Below are 19,850 nucleotides of genomic sequence, written 5' to 3'. Positions count from 1 at the left end.
ATGAAGCGGGTAATTATGGTCGACCAGGGCAGCCAAACCTCCTCCAATAACTACCTCAATTTACACTGACAATTTGGCATAAAATTGGTGTTGCCTTAAGGTATCCAAGGTGATTCTCAAATGATCTAGATGCTCAACCAAATCTTTACTATAGAAGGAAGCCATCAAAGAAAACCAAAATAAACCTCCTTAAAAAGGGTATAAAAAGATGGGAAAAATTCACTTTACCCTTATGAAGTTTCAGGAGTTTTTCAATTTGAACCCCAATGTTTAAAAATTGGTAATGTACCCCCCTAATGTTTCAAAAATTTTCAATTCAAACCCTCCATTACTAATTTTTGTTTAATTGGATGAAAATCATCCCACGTGCGTCTCACGTGGAATTTTGATGCCCTCTATTCTAATTTTTCCCTCATTAAAACTTATGAAATTACATAATTACTCTCATTAAAACTTATGAAATTTGGGGTAATTACGTAATTTCATAAGTTTGAATGAGAGCAAAATTAGAATAGAGGGCATCAAAATCCCACGTGAGATGCACATATGATGATTTCCGTCCAATTAGACGAAAATTAGTAACGAAGGGTCTGAATTGAAAATTTTTGAAACATTAGGGGGATACATTGCCAATTTTTAAACATTGGAGTTTAAATTGAAAAATTCCTAAAACTTCATGGAGGTAAAGTGAATTTAACCCTAAAAAGATCATTAATCACCCTTGGAAAGTGGAGGTTATATCACAAGCTCATAGGGCATCACCATAAATTCATAATGTCCTTAGTGTGTCCTAAAGGCTATTTGATGGATGTCACAAGGGTACTCTAATTTTGGTGGTGTCCAGCTTAAAGAACATGGTTGCCCCTTGTAGTTCATAACAATTCATTTACCACAAGGATAAGATATTTAGCCTTTTATAGCCTCGATAATCCACACAGAATCTCCAGCTACCATTATTTGTTCTCACAAACAACAAAAGGGAGGAAAAAGGCTTTGGTTGGGTCTTATTATCCCAGTTTTGTAGCATCTCTCTCAACAATTTTTTTCAATTTCTTCCTTCTGAAAGTAAGGATACCTATAGAGTCTTATTGTTATGGGCTTGCTCTCATCATTTAGAATGGTCATAGGATCATGACTCCAGAGTGGGGGAAGACTTTTTTTTTTTTTTCCAGGTAAATTAGAAAATCTAAACAGCCAAACAGGCCTAGGGGGAGGAGGAGAGGGGAGAAACAGGGGTATGAGAATGCAACCAAAGTGAAATATGGCAGCTGCCTAGTAAGACACATGATGAGTATAGAAATTTGCACTTCGGTTGATTTTCATAGTTTTCCAAGAGAAAGAGGAAGGGGGTGATGGATAGAGTATGCCGGATGAAGGGACAGATATGCCAGAATGACTACCAAGGAATCACCTTCAAGAGAGAATGAGAGGAGCGCCATAGATCTGGCTAGTTGAGCACCAAGAAGGGTAGCAGAGCTTCACAAAAATTATGATCACATGGGGGGCTAATTTGTGATATAGCTTTAATAATATGCCTAAGAGAATCAAGACAAACAACAGCTTTAGCATAGAAGGTGGGTTTGATAGCAGTGGGGGGAAGGCCTTTGGGCTCTAAGAAAACTTCTTAAAACTGTTTAAGCAAGTGGTCAATATGGTGTCATTTCACAGTGATATCAACTTTGAGTCATTTGTCATAAGAAGTTTTAAAGAGTTATTACCTTAAGGCGCTTAGGGTATTTTTGTCATTAAGGGAGACCATGATTTTTTTATTTTTTTATTTTTTTTTTAAAGTAGTTTAGAATGTACACTGACACAATTGGTAGTTTGAAATGGATATTAACAATGAGGTTGTAGTTTGAGGAGTATGTATATAGTTTGTATTTTTTAGTTTTTGTTGTTACTTGTTATTATGATTGTTACGTGTATTTTGTTTTGTTATGTTGTACTTCTAAAAAAGAGAAAAAAGAATTTGTTGGGTTGGATTCAAAATTTCAAACTTAAGGGAAATTAGGGTTTTTAGTTTAAATTAGGATTAAGTGGGGAGTTTAGGGTTTATGCAAAATTTGTTGTTAACTTTGTTTCTTATTTCCCGCGAGGCCAAGCTAGTAGCTATAATTAGGGCTGCACAAGCAGTTACGATTAGCGGTTATTCAAATTAATAACTGGGGGTTTTATAACCACTTATTTTATATGAGCTTTTGGGTTTTTTAAGTGTTTTTGGCTATTATTGGGTATATTTTTTGGGCTATTTTAAACGTTTTGGGCGAAAGTGCTCCAAAAAAGATGAAAATAACATGCTGTTTTTTGGGCCAGACAATATTTTTAAATAAGGTTTGGCCCAAAACATCACATACCACATTATATTTCACATACATATAGTCATACACGGCCAAAATAACATTGTTTTGAATGTTTTATATATATAAGGGTAGATAGTTAACAGATTTTTCTTACCTTTAGAACTACTAATCGCAACCGCCCTAAGCGATTAACGATTTTTTCTAACCGCCTATCAAAGTGGTTGGCGGTTAGCAATTGGCAGGATGGTTATAACCGATTCGTTTGAACACCCCTAGCTATAGTGACCAAGCTAGAGAGGGCTCATATCATATGGTCCATGGCCTCCTTTACCCCTCTACCAACAAGAAATTTGTAAACTAGCCGTATCTGTTTTCTGTGATGTGGTCCTATCAGCCCATGAAACGCCACATCATTCAAAGTTTGACTGCTCCCTTGTCAATTTATAAAGACCTGCCACGTGTATATTCTCACTAGGCTCAACCGCTTGGGATTGTGCTCTTTCCTTCCCACTCTGTGTTTCTCTCATCATCGTATAAATACCGATCCCGATCCTCTGCCACTCGGAACTTTTCCTGTTCGCTTAGGTTAGTCTCTCTCTCCTCTCTTCCTTTCTCTCTATTTATTTTTGTTGGAATTCTAATTTGATTGAAAGATTTTATTTTTATTTTATTTTGTGTTTTTACATGAATGTTTGTTTGGTTTTTATTGCAGGGGCGAGCAAGAGAGGACACCTATGTTTGATAGTGAACAGGTCAGGCTGTAGTCCTTTATAATCTGTTATTTTTATAATTATTGGGTCTGGGTTTTTACTTTTTACTTCTTTTTTGGTTGGTTGAGGCTGTGATTGTTGATGCCCAAGAAAAAGAGTTTTTGGTTCGAATTTCATGGTGAAATTTTGGTAAATTTATGTTTCTGTTAGCATAAGTTTCGAAGCATTGAAGAATAGACCTTTGAAGACTGAAAGAGAGGAAAACTTAATCTTGAATGGTATAACTAAACCCATATAAGTACTTGTATTAAAAAACTAAAAAACAAGTTATAATATTTTAGATCATCTATGCCAATTAAGGAGCTTCCAATGGCTTACATTTAAGACTGTAGCAAAAGAAAAACCAAGTTGAGGACAGAGGGGTTGCAGTCAAAGGTGAGAGAGATAAGAATTGATAGAGAAATTTAGAATACTGGAGGGTTTAGTGAAAGATACAATTGAGTGGTTTTGCTATCTTTTGCTTAATTTGGTTGGCTATCCATGTGAGAAAGTATTTTAAAGACAATTGAACAAGTTCTGTATATATGAAAGTTGTAAACTTCTCTTTTTCTGTCTTTGGTTTTCTGTCTTCCAATTTAATCTGAAGTGTTTTTATCATTTGAGTTGGTGGTTGTGACTTGTGAGTGTGTCCAACTGCATGTCTTTGGCCAGGTATCTCTAAAAGTTTGCCCTGTTATCTTTTGGATGTCTTTGGTTTTGTATCTTTGTGGTCCTTTTGTCATCCAGTTTAATCTGACAAGATTTCTTCAGTTGATTTTGTGGTTTCTGGTGCGTGTTTTGGTTGAGATCCTTTAGCAGCCTCTGTGTTCTGTTCTCATCTTTAAATCTCAATGATGGTCTCTAAAGAGCTACTGCTAGAAAAACCCTGCAACCAATCTGTGATCTGTCCAATACCATCTATAATTGAAGCCTCTCTTCCATCCATCAAACCTTAAACAAATGTTTCTAACTTGGAAGCCCACCTATATCAATTGTACATAGCCACTTAATCTTTAAACTTCAAGGCTTCCCCACAGAAATTCAATTGAAACACATTCTTGTCCTTGTGTAACCATCACATGACCTTGCAAACCAAAATGCAGAGGGGGAAACCATCAACATGGTAGAATTCTCTCAAGAAGATTTACTAGTGTGCTCTATGGGAAATTCTTTAATCATCAGGTGAGGTGAATGGAAGGCCTGTTCCCAAGTTTTAGGTCCCACCAAAAAAAATTGTGCTAGTTTAATTTCTGGGGCGTCTGTCAAGCTAATGGCTTTCTGTTAGGTGTCCTGTGTTTTACATGGCTGGAAGATGTGGAGGGCATCTTTGCTGAAGACATTATGCCTTGTGATCCCTATTTGTATGAGCCATTGGCTCTTGAATGTGATGCTTGTTTGTGCCAGTTTAATGCAAAAGTTTCCTAATTCTTATCCATTAAATTCATATTGTTACATCTGATTCTAGCTAGGTGTGGTTCATCTATATGGTTCTCTGCAAATTGAACCGACATGTTCTTTGTGAGCAGCCAAATGCTAGTAATGGGAAGAAACTAAGAAATATATAAACAAATCGAGATCAGGTGCAATGAGACTTCCATGCAATGGGTGCAATGGGCAATTTTATGTGAGAGGGCACTTGGATCTTCCTTCGTCGAAGAGGTGTTTGAACAGTATGAGCAGGTGCCTGACTAGGGTGAGACTTGAGTGTCCTCTCACATAGGCAGCCTCATTCCACTTGATTTCCATCCGATAAAGACCATCTTGCTGCCATTCTTTTTATAACGATTACAATGATTAGATTTTTAATATTTTTTATGTTAAGGTAATTCTATAGTGAAATCTTTAAAAACTTGCAATTTTGCATGCTAAAAGTAAGTGTATTATTTAGAAATATGTTTTTAAAACATTGCAGTTTGAAAACATATAAAAATTTTGCGTTTTTAAAATTTCTAGCAAATGGTTAAACTTTTTAAAACACTTGGAACATAAAAAAGCTAAACCGTGATTTTACCAAATTTCAAATATTTAACTACATTTTCAACAAACGTACTTTAAAATTACTATTTTTTAAATCTCACGCCTAAGGCAGTTATTGGATTTTAATAATTGCAACTACTCCATTAAGGCGGTTAGCGGTTATTTTATAGCTGGCAATTAGTTGTTATTCAAACCAATAATTTTTATATGTGCTTTTGGGTTTTTTGAGTGTTTTGGGCCTATTTTTAATAGTTCTAGGTCAAAATGTTCCAAAAAATAATGAATATGATGAAATCTTATTCTTAACTCATATTTAAAACGACACGGTTTTGGTGTTTAATACTAAAATTGTGTCATTTTAATGTTATATTTTTAATATAAAATATATATTTATATTATTGTATATAAGGGTAGGCAATTAGTGGTTCCTAACTACCTATCAAATTGGTTATGCGGTTAGCGATTGCGGGGTGATTATAACCGCCCGGTGCACTCCTACTCAAATCTAAAAGAACCTATTACTTATAAGCCAACAGGAAATTGTTTTATCGTCAGTGTTTAGTTTGAGATAATACATGAATATCCTCATGATTTTCTAGAAAACTCTCTTCTCAACGCAACTTGTTCATAATAGCCTACCTACATTTCTCATCCTAATCTGATGAAAGCGAACCCCGCAACCCCAAGTGGCGGCTTAGTCACGTGTTGCTGGGTCAGAGTAATTGATCGCAAAATGTGCTCAGCATCGGCCTCCAGCTTGGCCGATGCTGAGCACATTTTGCGAACCGAGAATTCATGCCATGCTCACCAGCTTGGCCTTGATGTTTAGTGGGATCAAGGGTCAGAGTAAATGATCGCAAAATGTGCTCAGCATCGGCCTCCAAGGCAATCCCACGCATTGCCTTAGTTCGTTGCATCCTTTTCTGATGCGTTTGACTAGTGTAGCCCCCAAGAGTCCTTATCAAGAACTGTTGCCTTCTGAAAACAGCCGAGGAACCCAAACCCAAAATACAGTGTTTCGCACTACCCAGTAAGGCGAACCGAGAATTCATGCCATGCTTCACAAACAGGAGAACAGGCAATCACAGCACCTTCAGCATGTGATAAAACAAAACAGCTCATCTCATAGGTCTCAACTTTGTGTTTGTTCAAAATAAAACACCTTCAGCATGTGATAAAACAAAACCAACGCTTCAACAAAATACACAATGATGGAATGCATTTTATCTAATTAAATGTTAACTATTTGAAATAGTAATTATCAACTAACTGAAAAGCAAAAAAATTGAGCACTTGCTGTCCAAATGATAACACTAGTTTACATTTACGAAAAATGTATGGAAGAAAAATAAAGAAAGAAAGCTAACATAGACTCATCACTTGATGGTCTTACCACATCTCTCAAACGAGTAGAGATTTACGGCAGCCAAGCGTCAAACAATTTACCTTTAAAAAATAATAATAATAATAATAATTGAAGAAGATAAAATATTAAAGAAAAATTTTAATTTGAGGTATTTGTACCAAATTTGAGATATTAGCTCCAAATTTAAGATGATCAAATCTCTTTTGGGTAATACAATCCCTAAAAGGTTAATTTTTCACCCCTAGATTTTAGTTTTAAATCCAAAAATAAATTTTGAGGCATTAGAAACTAAATATTAACTCATAAAAATTTAACAAAAAAAAAAAAAATCTAGCAGGACTAGAAAGAGAGATTTTTCTACAATTTTTTTTTTTTTTTTTAATAAAGCCACATCAGACTTTGGCAAACACTTGTCTGACTCTTGGCAGCCTGATGGCAGGACTCCTCTCAAACATCGGAAAATATATCAAATTACAGTAACGTTACTTTCTCACTAGACACCAACTTGTCTAGTCCCGACAGATATTGGTCTTTTCCTTATGTTTGAAAGAAGTGCACAAGTAGCTGGCTCAAATGCTACTTCAGGTGCGTGAGCTACATCCCTAGATTTTCTTGTGAACATATCACCGTTCTTGATCTTTTCACGCACAATTCCCCAACTATCCCCAGGCTGGTTTTGCTTCTTGTTCACATCCAGATTTTCCTGCATACACACATCAAATAGTAAGCCACACGCCATACGAGTATGAGCAGTTGTCAAACATTTTAATCAAATTCTGGTACTAATTATATTGCAATCCATCTTTCTCTTCAAATTGCATACCTCAGTCGAAATAGAAACAGCGTTCTCAAGTTGCAGAGCTATGTTGTTGTCAGATGCAATGTCGTTGAGCAGTTTCATTCTGCATTTCAAGATTGGCTGCCTGGTTGATAGTAGTAGTATCATCTACAGGAACACAACACAAATACAATATATCACTATATGTCATAAAATAGCGATCAAAATTATCTAGCCACATTATAACGGAAAACTTATATAACCACTCTTGTAGCGAGAAATTCACACATCATATAGACCAAAACTCACCTATCTATGGTATTACCATTAAAAAATAAGCATTTTGGTTCTCTCTTGAGTTTGAACATCTTAAAGGGTATCAAGTATAGAGATTTTTTTTTTTTTTTCAATCTTGAAAACTTTCCAAATGAAGATATACCTTAGGATTTACTCTGCAGTTCACGCGTAATTCAATAGCACAAGTAGCAAACTCCCTGCCAAAACGGGCTATAAGAATACAACAAATATCTTGAAGCTCTGGGAAATCATCCCTGATATTGTAAGCCGCATAGAACAAGGTTGCAATAGACTCCTTCAGTACATCAGGGCACACTTTTCATTAAGAAGGAAGTGAACAATCAATCCACCAATAAATATAGATGTCACATCCTATGGTGAGATGTTTCCAACCAGTTTGAAAAGACGAGATGCAAATTTCGACAAATCGGAGACGGAAAAATAACTAACTAACCTTTCTTTTTCTATGAGGTTTACCCTTTCAATCAGAAGATTGAGATAGCCCTCTATCATATTGAGTGCATCCAACATCCTCAGTTCGTTGATTATACGCTCAACCTGTAAAATGACAATGGAAACTTTATATACTATCCAAAGAATAATAATAAGTTATAAACCAAAAGCCTTGTTTAAGAGTCAACCAATATTATCTTACTCGAAGGAGAGCACGGTTATGGTAACCATGCTTAAGGAGCAGAACGACAGCGGACTGGGCTTGGGAGCACTGGGCTTGGTGCTGGTCTTTCTTCGAGGCGATGCACGTCATAGCCAGACTCCCCACATGCAGAAACTTGGAGGCCTTGAAGGTTCTACCAAGCAGAGCATCAAGAATCTTTTTCATGTCGGCCTAGTACCCCCTGAATGAGACAAAGAAAAGGGAAAAAACAGGAATGAGCTTTGAAAGAAAACGATGACGAGAGAAATTCCACTCAAAAACAAACTTCTCTTATCAGGAGAACAAAATAAAAAATAAAAAATAAAAAATAAAAGGAAAAATTACATTTATCCCTCAAAGTTGACAGCGTTTTTCAATTCGAACACTAAAGTTTCAATTTTTGCAATCCACCCTTCCAAATTTTTGCAATTTGACCAATTGTATCCAAAACTTTCCATATTACCCATAATTTTTATTTTTTAAAAAAAAATTAAAAAAAAAAAAAAAAAATTGTGGTGGCCATAGCTACCCTTTTGGCCATCTGGCCATTTTTGCACACCCAAATTTTTATTTCTTTTTTCATAAAAAAAAATAAAAATAAAAATCATGGGCAATATGGAAATTTTGGGATAATATTGGTTGAATTGAAAAAAAAATAAAAAAATAGAACTTTGTGGGAGTGGATTGCAAAAATTGAAACTTTGATGTTCGAATTAAAAAACGCTGTCAACTTTAGGGGGGTAAACTGTAATTTTCCCAACAAAAAAAAAGAGGTGAGGGGGAGGCAGCTAGAGAAAAAGATAAAGACTAAAGTAGGGTTTTTTCCTTTTATTTGATTAATGCAAGGCGGAGCGGGGTGGGTCGGATACCCGGGGAAAATTGTTATAACCCGCCACGCCCCACCCTAGCTGGGTTTAGGAGAAAACCACCTGTACCCGCGAAAAATAACTTAAAATCCAGCTTTTGCTAGGCGGATAGGGGTGGGGCGGTTTTGCGGGTCGGTCGGGTATTTTTTCACCCCTTAGGGTAGAGGTATAACCCATTTAATTTAGGGAAAAATATAATTTAACTCTTCAAACTATAAAAAAGTTATAATTTAGCCACTCCGTTAGTCAATACCGTCAAATTGGATAGAAAATGCAAAACAACATCATTTTTTTAGGTTAAGTTACTAAAATGCACTTTTGAAAAAAAATCAATTTAAAAATTTCCCAAAAAACGACATCGTTTTGAGAAAAATAAAAATAAAACGGTGGTTTAGGGGTGGCTCGCCGACCACCCATGGCCTATGGGGTGGCTGGCGAGCCACCCCTAAACCACATTTTTTTTTCCTCTCAAAACAATGTCGTTTTGGTGGGCATTTTAAAAAAAAAAAAAATTTCAAAAGGGTATTTTAGTAACTTAACCTAGCCAAAACGACGTAGTATTGAATTTTTCATCCTATTTGACGGTAATAACTAATGGAGTGGCCAAATTACAACTGGTTGGTAGTTTTGACTTTTGGGGCTACTTTATCACTTTTTGAACATTAGGTGGCTAAAATGAAAATAACTGATAGTTTAGAGAGCTAAATTATATATTTTTTCTATAATTTAATAAACTGGGTTCTAGTTAACCTATATAATCTTTTATACATTGACACGATTTAAACTCAACGTGCAAACACGAATTGTCATCTCTAACAAAAACACATATTATTATTGCTTCTTTGAATATGTATTTGTTAGTAGTGCCTATCAGGCTAAGATCACATCATTTTTAAACAAGAATAACATATAAGAGAACGGGCAGAGGCTATTGACACATGACACATGACACATGACACATGACATGCCGCAATCGAAGGCCGCAGACAACACTACCATCTCTTGCCATTTGCCAATCCGCAAGCCATGCCTTAATGATCAGATACATGTGTCATAACACCACCATCACCACTAGCCATTGACATCACGATATATATTAGGTATTACTCGGATGGAACTGAAAATTTAATTTGATGGGTTCTGATTGTGTTTAGTTTTTTTTAGAAGTCAAAGTAAGAAAAAAAAAAAATTAAAGGCCTAAAAAAAAATAATAATAAAATAAAAAAATTTAAAGGCTAAAAAACTAAAAAAAATTATAAAAATAAATCATAGGTCTAACGGAACTCTACCCGAGCTAGTGAACAATCACTACGAGTTGACTACTCGTTCATACGCATATCGAACAAACAACTGAATGAAGGAACCCCACATTGATCAGCTTGTCCGAACTTGCTTCTAAACGAGGCTCTCTGGACTCCACTCATCCCGACGTGTTCTGAATGAAGCTCTTTGAGCATGTTCCAAAAGAATTCCTAAGACACTCGTTCAAACAAGTTTTAGACCTCTTATGGACACTAATGTTAGCACCCGTTTTCTTCATAAACTCAATCCGACCTACATCATCTTGATGTGGCTTGGTAGCTTTTCACTCGACATGCATTTGAATTGATCTTCTCAATGATTTATACTGGTCCAATATTGCGAGTGGACAACTTGTTATACTCTCCCACTAGAAACGTATCTTTTGTTAAGATAGCCATACAAAGTCATCTTCTCAAACTCCACAACTCGCTTCCTCTTATCTGCATTTGCCTTATGTTTTGCTATTGAATATTGCAAATTCTAAATTGTCACCTTGTGAGTATCTATGATCTTAAAGGGTAAAAGATATTGATAAGGTCTATAAAAGAAAACCTTTGAAATAATGGCTTTAGCGGAAGTATTTGATCAAATATTAGGCTCAGGTCGACACATGAACTTGTATACGACTAAAGTCATTAATTGTGGTATGAGTGGTTTGTATTCCTAAACACGAAGAATTGATGTCATTCGCTTGGAATACTAAACACAAACATTAAGTAAAATAAGATAGTGACAAAGTGTAGATCTGACGTTGATCTACTCACAAATGAGAGTTGGCATGGAAGAGTTAATTTTTTTTTTTTTTTTTTTTTTGATATGTCCGCACAAGAGGAGGGAGTGAGATTCGAATTAGTGACCTCCACTTCATTAGGTGTGATCCCAGCCGATTAAGTTATCTCTTGGGGACAAAGGTAGTCATACCCAACTAAGTTTATCACCTAATGTTAGAGTGTGATCAAGTGAGAGATGATGACGTGTTTTAAGGGATGATCACATCACAACAAATGTGATCATCCCCACACTAAATCATCTCCATAAAAGGTAATAACTTCGTAGAGGTTAGAAGAGAAATAATGTAACTCTTCATAAAGAGTTGCATATGGTATATATATTGACAGGGATTGGAGAACGAAAGAACTTGGGCCATGGTTAGAGAGATTTTTTCCACAACCAAAGAACTTTCAACTATTAGCATATAAAATAATTATCATGCTATAATACGCAGCGGAAATTAGGATTCAGAATTACCTCTATCCACGTTTGTCCAAGTGTATCAAATAACCTCTCAACAACATAAACTTGAAATAAAATTTTGGAGAAAGATGATCTTCTGACCTATATTTACCAGTACCAATAGATAGAATATACATGGCTTTATTTATAGGTAGACCAGAGACCCTCAATTTGGTTTGTTACTGATTTTACTCCTCCCATCCTGGAACCAAAATCAGAATCAAATCAAATCAGATATTTGGGCTTCCTTGAGTTTTGTTAGTATTCGAAAGGCAGGAAGCTGATAATAATCTCCAACAATTGCCCACCACTGCGCAAGTCTGAGATTGAGTACTACGCAATGCTTGCCAAGGTTGGAGTCCACCATTAGATTACAACAGAAGTAAGGGGTTTCGTAAACAAACTACTTGACTATGCCCTCAGCATCAGCTCCTTTCGTTTTTAGTCGTTGAGCCTGTTTCGCTTCGCATTTCTGTTTGTGTGTTGTGTGGGTATTTTCTATATGTTAGTTTATAGATGTGAAATTATTGCTATGTTTGAATGCTAGCAAGGTTCAGTGCTCATTAGACCTTTGAGGCCTGGTCACAGCCCCATCTCTCGTGGCATTTTCTTATCTGTTAATTAGTTTGATTATGCTCTTCTTTTTCGAGGGGAGATGCTTTTCTTTTCTTTAATTTCAGACAGTAGAAATGATGCTGTTTGGTTCTGAACCGATCCTTAAATAAAAACTAGTCCAATTTTGAACTAAGTTTTGGTTTATGTGCAGTTTGTTTAATCAATTCATAACAGTGTTTTTGAAAACACGTGTTCACTAATTTTGGATACAAGAATGACAAATTTAATTAAAAGCAGTGTTGCAATATGTGTTACAAACATTTATTTTTAACTTCTTTGCAAATGTTTTATCATTTGATATTATCTTCATGAGCTTTTTATGAGGAGAAAAATAGCTTATAACCATTTTGGTTTATAACGGTTTGGTCATTAATTAATATTAGCTCATAACCCGCGCAATTGCGGGATTCTTCATTATAATTTAAATATAAAATTTAAAATCATCGTACTTTTCATTATAGGTTAAAACATTTTTACTGTACATTTAATTATCTCTTCGGTGTTTTAAAAGTGTTTATATTCATTTCAACACAATAATCAAATAAGTTTTGCCTTTTTTCGCTTTTAAAAGTAGAAAAATCACTTCCAAAACATGCCTGAAAATCCGAGGAAATCACACAAGCGAAAAATAAATCATTCATAAAACAGTCCAAATGAATTAAAATAAAGAAATAAAATAAAAGATAAACTAAAACTAAAAAGAGTTAGGGTTTTGATATCCACCACTAATCAGACTAATTAAGATAACAATATACCAATGCTCCAATCATACCGGTATATTTAATGTTTGCCAACCTAAGGGCATAGGTGTCTACTCCTTAAGCTATTGATTTTTCTAAACAACGAATTATGCATGAGTGTCTACTCTAATTCTTTTCTTTTTAAAAAAATTTAACATGAGTGTCTACTAAGTAGTTCTTTAAGAAAGCATAAATCTGTGGAAATCGACAAACACACGAGACCTAGGGCATGGGTGTCTACTCCTGGTTCCCCATGTTGATTAACCCAAGAATCCGGCGTGGATATCTTTTGTTACTTTTATTAAACCCAGGACTCGGTCATCCAAATTGATTTAACTAACTACTCCATACTACATGCATATGTTGGCCAGACAAACACATATAAGGAATACAAGATAACAGGTATTAATTAAGTTAAATCCAAAATATAATTGTAGCAAAGGCGTCAATATTGCAATCATAAATAGACATGATTAGGGCTTCAATCTAGCCCTAAATAAAATATAAACTACATAATGAAAATAAAAGGTGGAAGAAAAGAAAAACCCAAACTCCTTTTGATCTAGCCTTCAATTCCTTTCCAGAGCTTGTGCATCTTTCCCCACACCTATTCCTAGAAGCTAAGAGGTCTATTTATAGGCTTTAGAAGTCCATGTTACACTAGTAAACCTAGAAAATTCATAGGGTTTTACTTCTATTACAAGTTGGACTTGAAAAACCCTAATATGGAAGGAAAAAGGAGTTTGGCCGCCTTTGGTTTGTCTCCTACACACGGGTGCACTTGATCGCAACCCCGTGTGCGCTCGATCGCACCTGGCTGCTTCACTGCTTTGTCCTCTCTGGTAGTGCGCTCGATCGCAAGTTCTCCTGTGATCGATCGCATTGTCAGGGACTTCAACTTTTGTTTAATTTCTCTCTTTGAGCCCAAATCTTTCAGATTTACTTCATTTTCTTCCAAAAGCTTACAAAAGTATGAAAAATACATAAATGAACTAAAATAACACAAATTAACATACTTAAAGAACTAACACATATAAGTTTAAAGGCAAAAATATAAATATTTTGGCACTTAACACCCGTGCACCCCTACTCAAATCTAAAAGAACCTATTATTTATAACCCAATAGGAAATGTTTTATCATCGTAGTGTTTAGTTTGAGAGAATACATGAATATCCTCATGATTTTCTAGAAAACTCTCTTCTCAACGCAACTTGGTCATAATAGCCTACCTACATTTCTCATCCTAATAAGATGAAAGCGAACCCCACAACCCCAAGTGGCGGCTTAGTCACGTGTGGCCCACCACTTTGCCCACTTTCCCATCCTTCAGGCTTCATCCGCCACGTAAAAGCACCATGTAGGCAAATCAGAACCGTTAGATGTAATCCGACCAATGTTTTGACTTTTGGAGAACGTCAACATCCACGGACCTCGTCAAGTGCGTCAACCCCATACCGACCGTCCAATCTTTTGCTGGCCGCGTAGAAACAATTACGAGTCACTTGAAATCATCCCACCAAAAAAAATTTTTTAAAAGAGATACAGGGTTAAATAAATGAAGTGTAATTGGCATTTAGTTAGAATTGAACCCATCGAAATTAAATCACGTGTTTCATAACAAGATATAAGAAACAGGTGTTCAATCATGATAGATCTAGTTTCTAAACTAAATTCACTTTGATCAAGGCGATAAACATTGTGAAATTTGACTTGAAAAGCTAGACAATGATCATTTCTGTTTTATTCGAAATTGATAATATATATTTTATAGTTATGATTTAAAATTTGTGCATTTAACGATGCATAAAATGTCACGTTACTTGAACATTTTAAAATACGTGTTAATAGTAACATCATATTAATAACTAAGATTTGAAACATTGTATTAATAGCCAATAACTAAGATTTGAAGAATTATATGTAATAGTAAAGTATGCATAAGATTCTAGAAAATTATGAGTTGTGTTTACACAATTGGGGGGTGGGTTTGTGTTGTTCTCAATTTTTCCTCGTGATTTACTATTTAAATCAAATCATAATCTAGACAAAAGATTCTAGTAACCTCTTAATCTTACTAATTTGACTATTCCTTCTAGTTTTGTGGGTGGTTCAATTACCCTCAAATATTGTTAATGTGCTAAAATGGGGGATGGCGGCCACCCCAAATAGCAAAATAAGGGGGTGACCGAATCACCTCCAATGACCATTTGGTGATTTGGCTACTTCCTCTACCCAGCCTGATTAATGTTAACGTAGCACATTAACGGATTCTATCAACTTCTCTAATGGTAGAAACTAATTTGTTTATTTTTTTTTCTAAAACCAAGCCAAGAAAATGATCGGGAATCTATTTATCAATTTTTCAAACCACATGAATCAAAAATGCATTTATCAAATTAGTTTAATCAACTTTGTTTAATGCTGCAACTACATAATTCTATCATGGTCAAATGCTTGCACAACACAAATACAAACCTATCAAAATATTAACAAAGAAAAGGAAAAATGAAGAAGACTTTCGATAATTCAACCATTAATCAATTATTTTCAATTGCCTCGTTATTAAGATTAAACACATGTGGGCATTGAATTGAGGTTTTAGCGAAGCTGTCCCAAATTGGCCACCTTCAACGCGCAAGGAATGGAAAGGACAAGGTCGACGGGGAGGCGCGGACACGTGTCATGCACACGTGTACGTCACGGCTAGTCGGAGAGCGACCGCTGAGAAAGGGAAAGGATGGTGGGGATGTGGTCAGATAGGGCGGCTTAAAGCTGGACGTAAGAAAATGCCCTTTGTCACCGAGTGGGGTACAATTACTCTCCCTAATTCCCATTTAGCCCCCTCAATTTTTTTATTATTATTTTTGTTTTTTCCCAAGGAAATTTAGTATTAACTATTCATCATGATATGACACAAAAATATCCCCATATGGTTCTGAACTATATTATAAAATTTGCATTGGAAATTCACTTATTATAGGCATTTAGAACCTTTTAAATAAAAATAATTGAGCATATACTTGCATCTCGGCAACCGTAGCTAAAACAAAAATACCCAGTAAAAAAGTACAACTTTCTATCTTAACTATTGTTTTTTCTATACACATTTCATATGAACAATTTCATGTGAGAAGGCAGTCGGATCCTACCGTGTTGAAGTAAGTGTCCGGGTAACTTAGACTCCTCTTGCTCGGTCTTTCCATAAAACTTTTGCAATAAAGAAGGTTCGAGTACCCGCTCATATAAAGCTGCCCTACATATTTAATAAGAAGCTTCATTGAAATTTATTCTCGCATAATGTTATCACCTCTGGACTCTTATGCGTTCTTTTCATCAAGAAAAATCTAGTGTCATTTTGGAATTTATTACAAATCAATTATTAAAATATTAATTAAATAACTAAACATATCTATTCTTATAAGCTTAAACTCTTGAAATAAGTGGTGATTTAACATAAACTAACCCATATTTCTTGAACGAAAAAATCTTATTAAAACGTTGATTTGCCTTTTTTTTTTTTCAGATTAGTTTAACTAACCCTCTTTGCTAGCAAACAATTAGGAGACATTTGAGATGCGATGAAACTTGGGGGATATAAAAGGAAAGATTCTATCACTTTATGCAAAGTTTAAAGCATTATTTGCTAGCAAGCTTAAGTTAATTTCGACCAAAAAAATTAAAAATTAAAAAATAAAAACAAAGAGTTATTTGTTATATTATTATTATTATTTAATTATAAAATTAAAATATATTAAGATTGATTCGAAATTGGATTCTGCTCAGATTTCAGGAAGCAATTATGAGCTAACACATGCATGATTACCAGCATGCACTAAGTTGTCCTGCTAATCGAAGATAGCTTGTTTATTAAGCTAACTGGATTTTACCTTTTTTGTGGTTGCAGTTGCAGCACAAGGAATGGTGGAGTGCACTTCACTTATTTAAAGGAAAAAATATATATAAAGCAAATCTACAACTATGGAGTATGGATCCTATTTCTTGAGAGAGAGAAATAAAGTGTCCTAAAAAAAAATAAAGGAAAAAGTTACTCAAATATTTGCATTTTTGTTCTTCTAAAAAAAAAAAAAATCTCATTTTTAATAGAATATTTGATTCTCACATACATTACATGCCTTCAAAATAAATATTAATTTAATAAACTGAATTAAAAAGAATTGTATCCTATCCATTTTAAAGAAAAACTGTCCTCTAGATAGTACTCTTTTCTCTGAATGATTGAATTAACCAGAAATTTAATTTATAAGACTTATGATTATATGAAAGGAGAAAATATTGCATAAATTACACTCTCCCAAACTATTAACCTATTTGTACTTGTACTTTTAAATTTTGAACTCTTTGCGATTCACCCATGCAAGTGACGTGTCTGTAACTCTGTGTCACGTGGAATTCACGTGTGATGGATTTTGTCAACTTTAGCGATCTAATATGACTCGAGGTGCAACTCGGAATAAAATGATAATTTATAGGAGCGGGTGAGTTGCATAAGGTCAAAATTTAGAAATAGGAATAAAAATGAGATGGTATTTTGTGGCAAAGTGTTATTTATAGTACTTTTAAAATATGAAATTATAATTCTTAATTAAATACAAATGAAAGCAGGCCCCGCAGGCCCCACACTGACTAAATCCTGAGGATTTACACGTCAGATCCCAATCGACACAAAGTAATTAATCCAAAGAACCGAGGCCAAAGTACAGAGGGTTATTCCCGTAATTGCAACCGGACCCAAAAAATTGGTTGATACGCGTCTCTATGAGGCCCATATTCCATCGCCATTAGCGACCTCTCAATCCCTTCAAATCCCCCCATTTCTCTCTTTCTCTCTCACTCCCCCACCCAAAGAAACCAAACCATTTCTCCGTCTCTCTGAAACTTTGTGATTCTCAAAAGAATCTGATTGAAAAATCAAAAAAAAAAAAAAAAGGAAGAAGAAGAGGAAAAATGGCTCAGAAAACAGAGAAGGAAGAGACGGAATTCAAAGTCCCTGAAACCATACCTCTTTGTGTCAACAACTGCGGGGTCACCGGTAACCCCGCCACCAACAACATGTGCCAGAAGTGCTTTTCTGGCACAACGACGTCGTCTTCTTTGGCTTCTTCGGCGGCTAGCAAGTCGTCGCCGAAGGTTTTTCACAGATCTAGCTCGTCGCGATCGGCGGAGATGAGAAAGGAGGCGAAAACGGCGTTATCGACGTTGGGGGCTTCGGATCGGCCGAGATCGGAGGTGAACCGTTGCGCCGGGTGCAGGAGGAAGGTCGGGTTGACCGGATTCAGGTGCCGGTGCGGCGAGCTGTTCTGCTCCGAACATCGGTACACCGACCGACACGTCTGCAGCTACGACTACAAGGCCGCCGGGCGCGAGGCAATCGCTCGGGAGAATCCGGTGGTGAGGGCCGCCAAAATCGTCAGAGTTTGATTATTTCGTAGAATTTCGAAAAAAAAAAAAAAAAAAGAGGAAAAAATCTCTAAAAATTAGAGTCAAAGATTGAAAATTTCATAGAGATCGCGATCTCTTTCAAGCTTCGAGAGAGATAGAGGAAGAGAGATTGTTGTTGTAGAAGAAGAAGAAGAAGAAGATCAAAAATTCTCTCTGATTGTTCGTGTTCTTAATCAATCTCTAATTATCTTTTTTATTTTTAATTTTATTTTTATGTCTTTGCTTGAAAATGGAAGATTATTGTGTCCTATGATGATCGTAGTGTTCACCTTTTCAGATTTCATTTCATTTTATTCTTCGTCTTTTTATGACAAGGCGAGATTCCGATTAATCTTCAGACAATTTTATGCCGACAGATTTTTTGTCGGACGACCTCTGGCTCTAACTCATTACATTAAATTGAGATCTATCTCGTATTTATTTTTCTTAATATTATTGGAATTCGACAATCGGTTCAAAATTTAACTAGACAAGATAAATTTCTTTATTATATGAATTATTAAATCAACAAAATTATTGTGATGTCTGTTCTTCTGACGATTCTTCATGTTCTCAGGAAAACTACTGTATTTAGGGGCAGGTAAATGCAAATTTGAGGAACTGTTGGGGGGTTTATGGTCAATGAGGTGTTGGGGTGACAAGAAAATTCGAAAAAAGGTTTTGTGGGATCCATCGAAAGCACCTCTTGTTCTTCTCGTGGTTTTTCGGAGGAAAATATCGTGGTGGGTTTATTTTGCTTTGGTGTGATTGGGGTTTAGCAGGTCGAATGGGGGCCTGCCGCGTGTGCGGTTTATAATAAAACAGGAGGCTGGAAAGTGGGGAACTATGGGCAGCAATTGCGTGTGGGAATGGGGTTGCGGCTTACGTGGAGGGGGTGGGTTGGGGGGGGGTGGGGATCTCGAGAGGTGTCATGATCTGACGGTTGAGGGATTTGGGGATTAAACTTTAGAGAAGGGACCCACTTGAGTGTTGGTGATGTTGGGAGTCTCTGTGTGAATGACCTTTATGTGACATGAAAAGCCTGTCTCTGATGCGTACATATGCCCAATTGGGAGGCTGCAAGTGCTTGGGGAGGTTTGGCCTATGATGGGGGTCCCCCTCCCTCTACAACTTGCCAACCCATATTTGTCTCACTTTAGTTTAGTATTTTTTTTTTAAAAAAAAAAAAAAAAAAATTATAGTAAGAAAATTCCAAGAAAAAAAAAACTCTCTTTTGTTTTTAGTTTTTATTTTTATTTTAAACCCTAATTGACAAATAATATATATGTCATATTTTTATCTCACAATACTAATGTGACAATTTCAATTAATTTTTGTTCAATAATAAGTTATATAAGGGTTGGTTTGGCCCCATAGATAATTTTGTGCCCCCGCCAAAATTTTTCCTTTAGTTTTGGTGCCAACCCTCCAAAAATAATGAGATCTCAATCCATATTTTGTATAACTATTTTTTTTTTCCTAAGCAATGTTAAAGGAATGATTAAATGATTAAATTTACCTCTTTTTATAA

The 19,850-nt window shown here is 35.6% G+C and overlaps 2 protein-coding genes and 1 long non-coding RNA gene across 3 annotated transcripts; 2 read left to right on the top strand and 1 right to left on the bottom strand.

Moving 5' to 3' along the window:
- Positions 1-2,789: 2,789 nt before the first annotated feature.
- On the top strand, positions 2,790-4,482 carry LOC132166869 (uncharacterized). The gene is made up of 3 exons (XR_009438640.2): positions 2,790-2,885; positions 3,013-3,052; positions 4,153-4,482. It is a non-coding gene; the product is annotated as an uncharacterized LOC132166869 (long non-coding RNA).
- Positions 4,483-5,739: 1,257 nt separating this feature from the next.
- Positions 5,740-8,308, bottom strand: LOC132173665 (uncharacterized). The gene is made up of 6 exons (XM_088513882.1): positions 8,123-8,308; positions 7,914-8,025; positions 7,610-7,782; positions 7,216-7,338; positions 6,898-7,095; positions 5,740-6,084 (listed from the first exon to the last, which is right to left on the bottom strand). Exons 1-6 carry the CDS (start codon positions 8,306-8,308, stop codon positions 5,740-5,742), a joined length of 1,137 nt encoding a protein of 378 aa, XP_088370008.1.
- Positions 8,309-17,632: 9,324 nt separating this feature from the next.
- On the top strand, positions 17,633-18,628 carry SAP5 (A20/AN1-like zinc finger family protein). Its single transcript, XM_059603972.2, has one exon. It carries the CDS (start codon positions 17,846-17,848, stop codon positions 18,317-18,319), a length of 474 nt encoding a protein of 157 aa, XP_059459955.2. The 5' UTR covers positions 17,633-17,845; the 3' UTR covers positions 18,320-18,628.
- The last annotated feature ends 1,222 nt before the right edge of the window (positions 18,629-19,850 follow it).

This window comes from Corylus avellana, chromosome 2 (assembly GCF_965113065.1).
Source record: "Corylus avellana chromosome 2, dhCorAvel1.hap1.2, whole genome shotgun sequence".
In the NCBI taxonomy this organism is placed as follows: Eukaryota; Viridiplantae; Streptophyta; class Magnoliopsida; order Fagales; family Betulaceae; genus Corylus; species Corylus avellana.
This window is presented reverse-complemented; position numbering and strand designations above follow the sequence as displayed.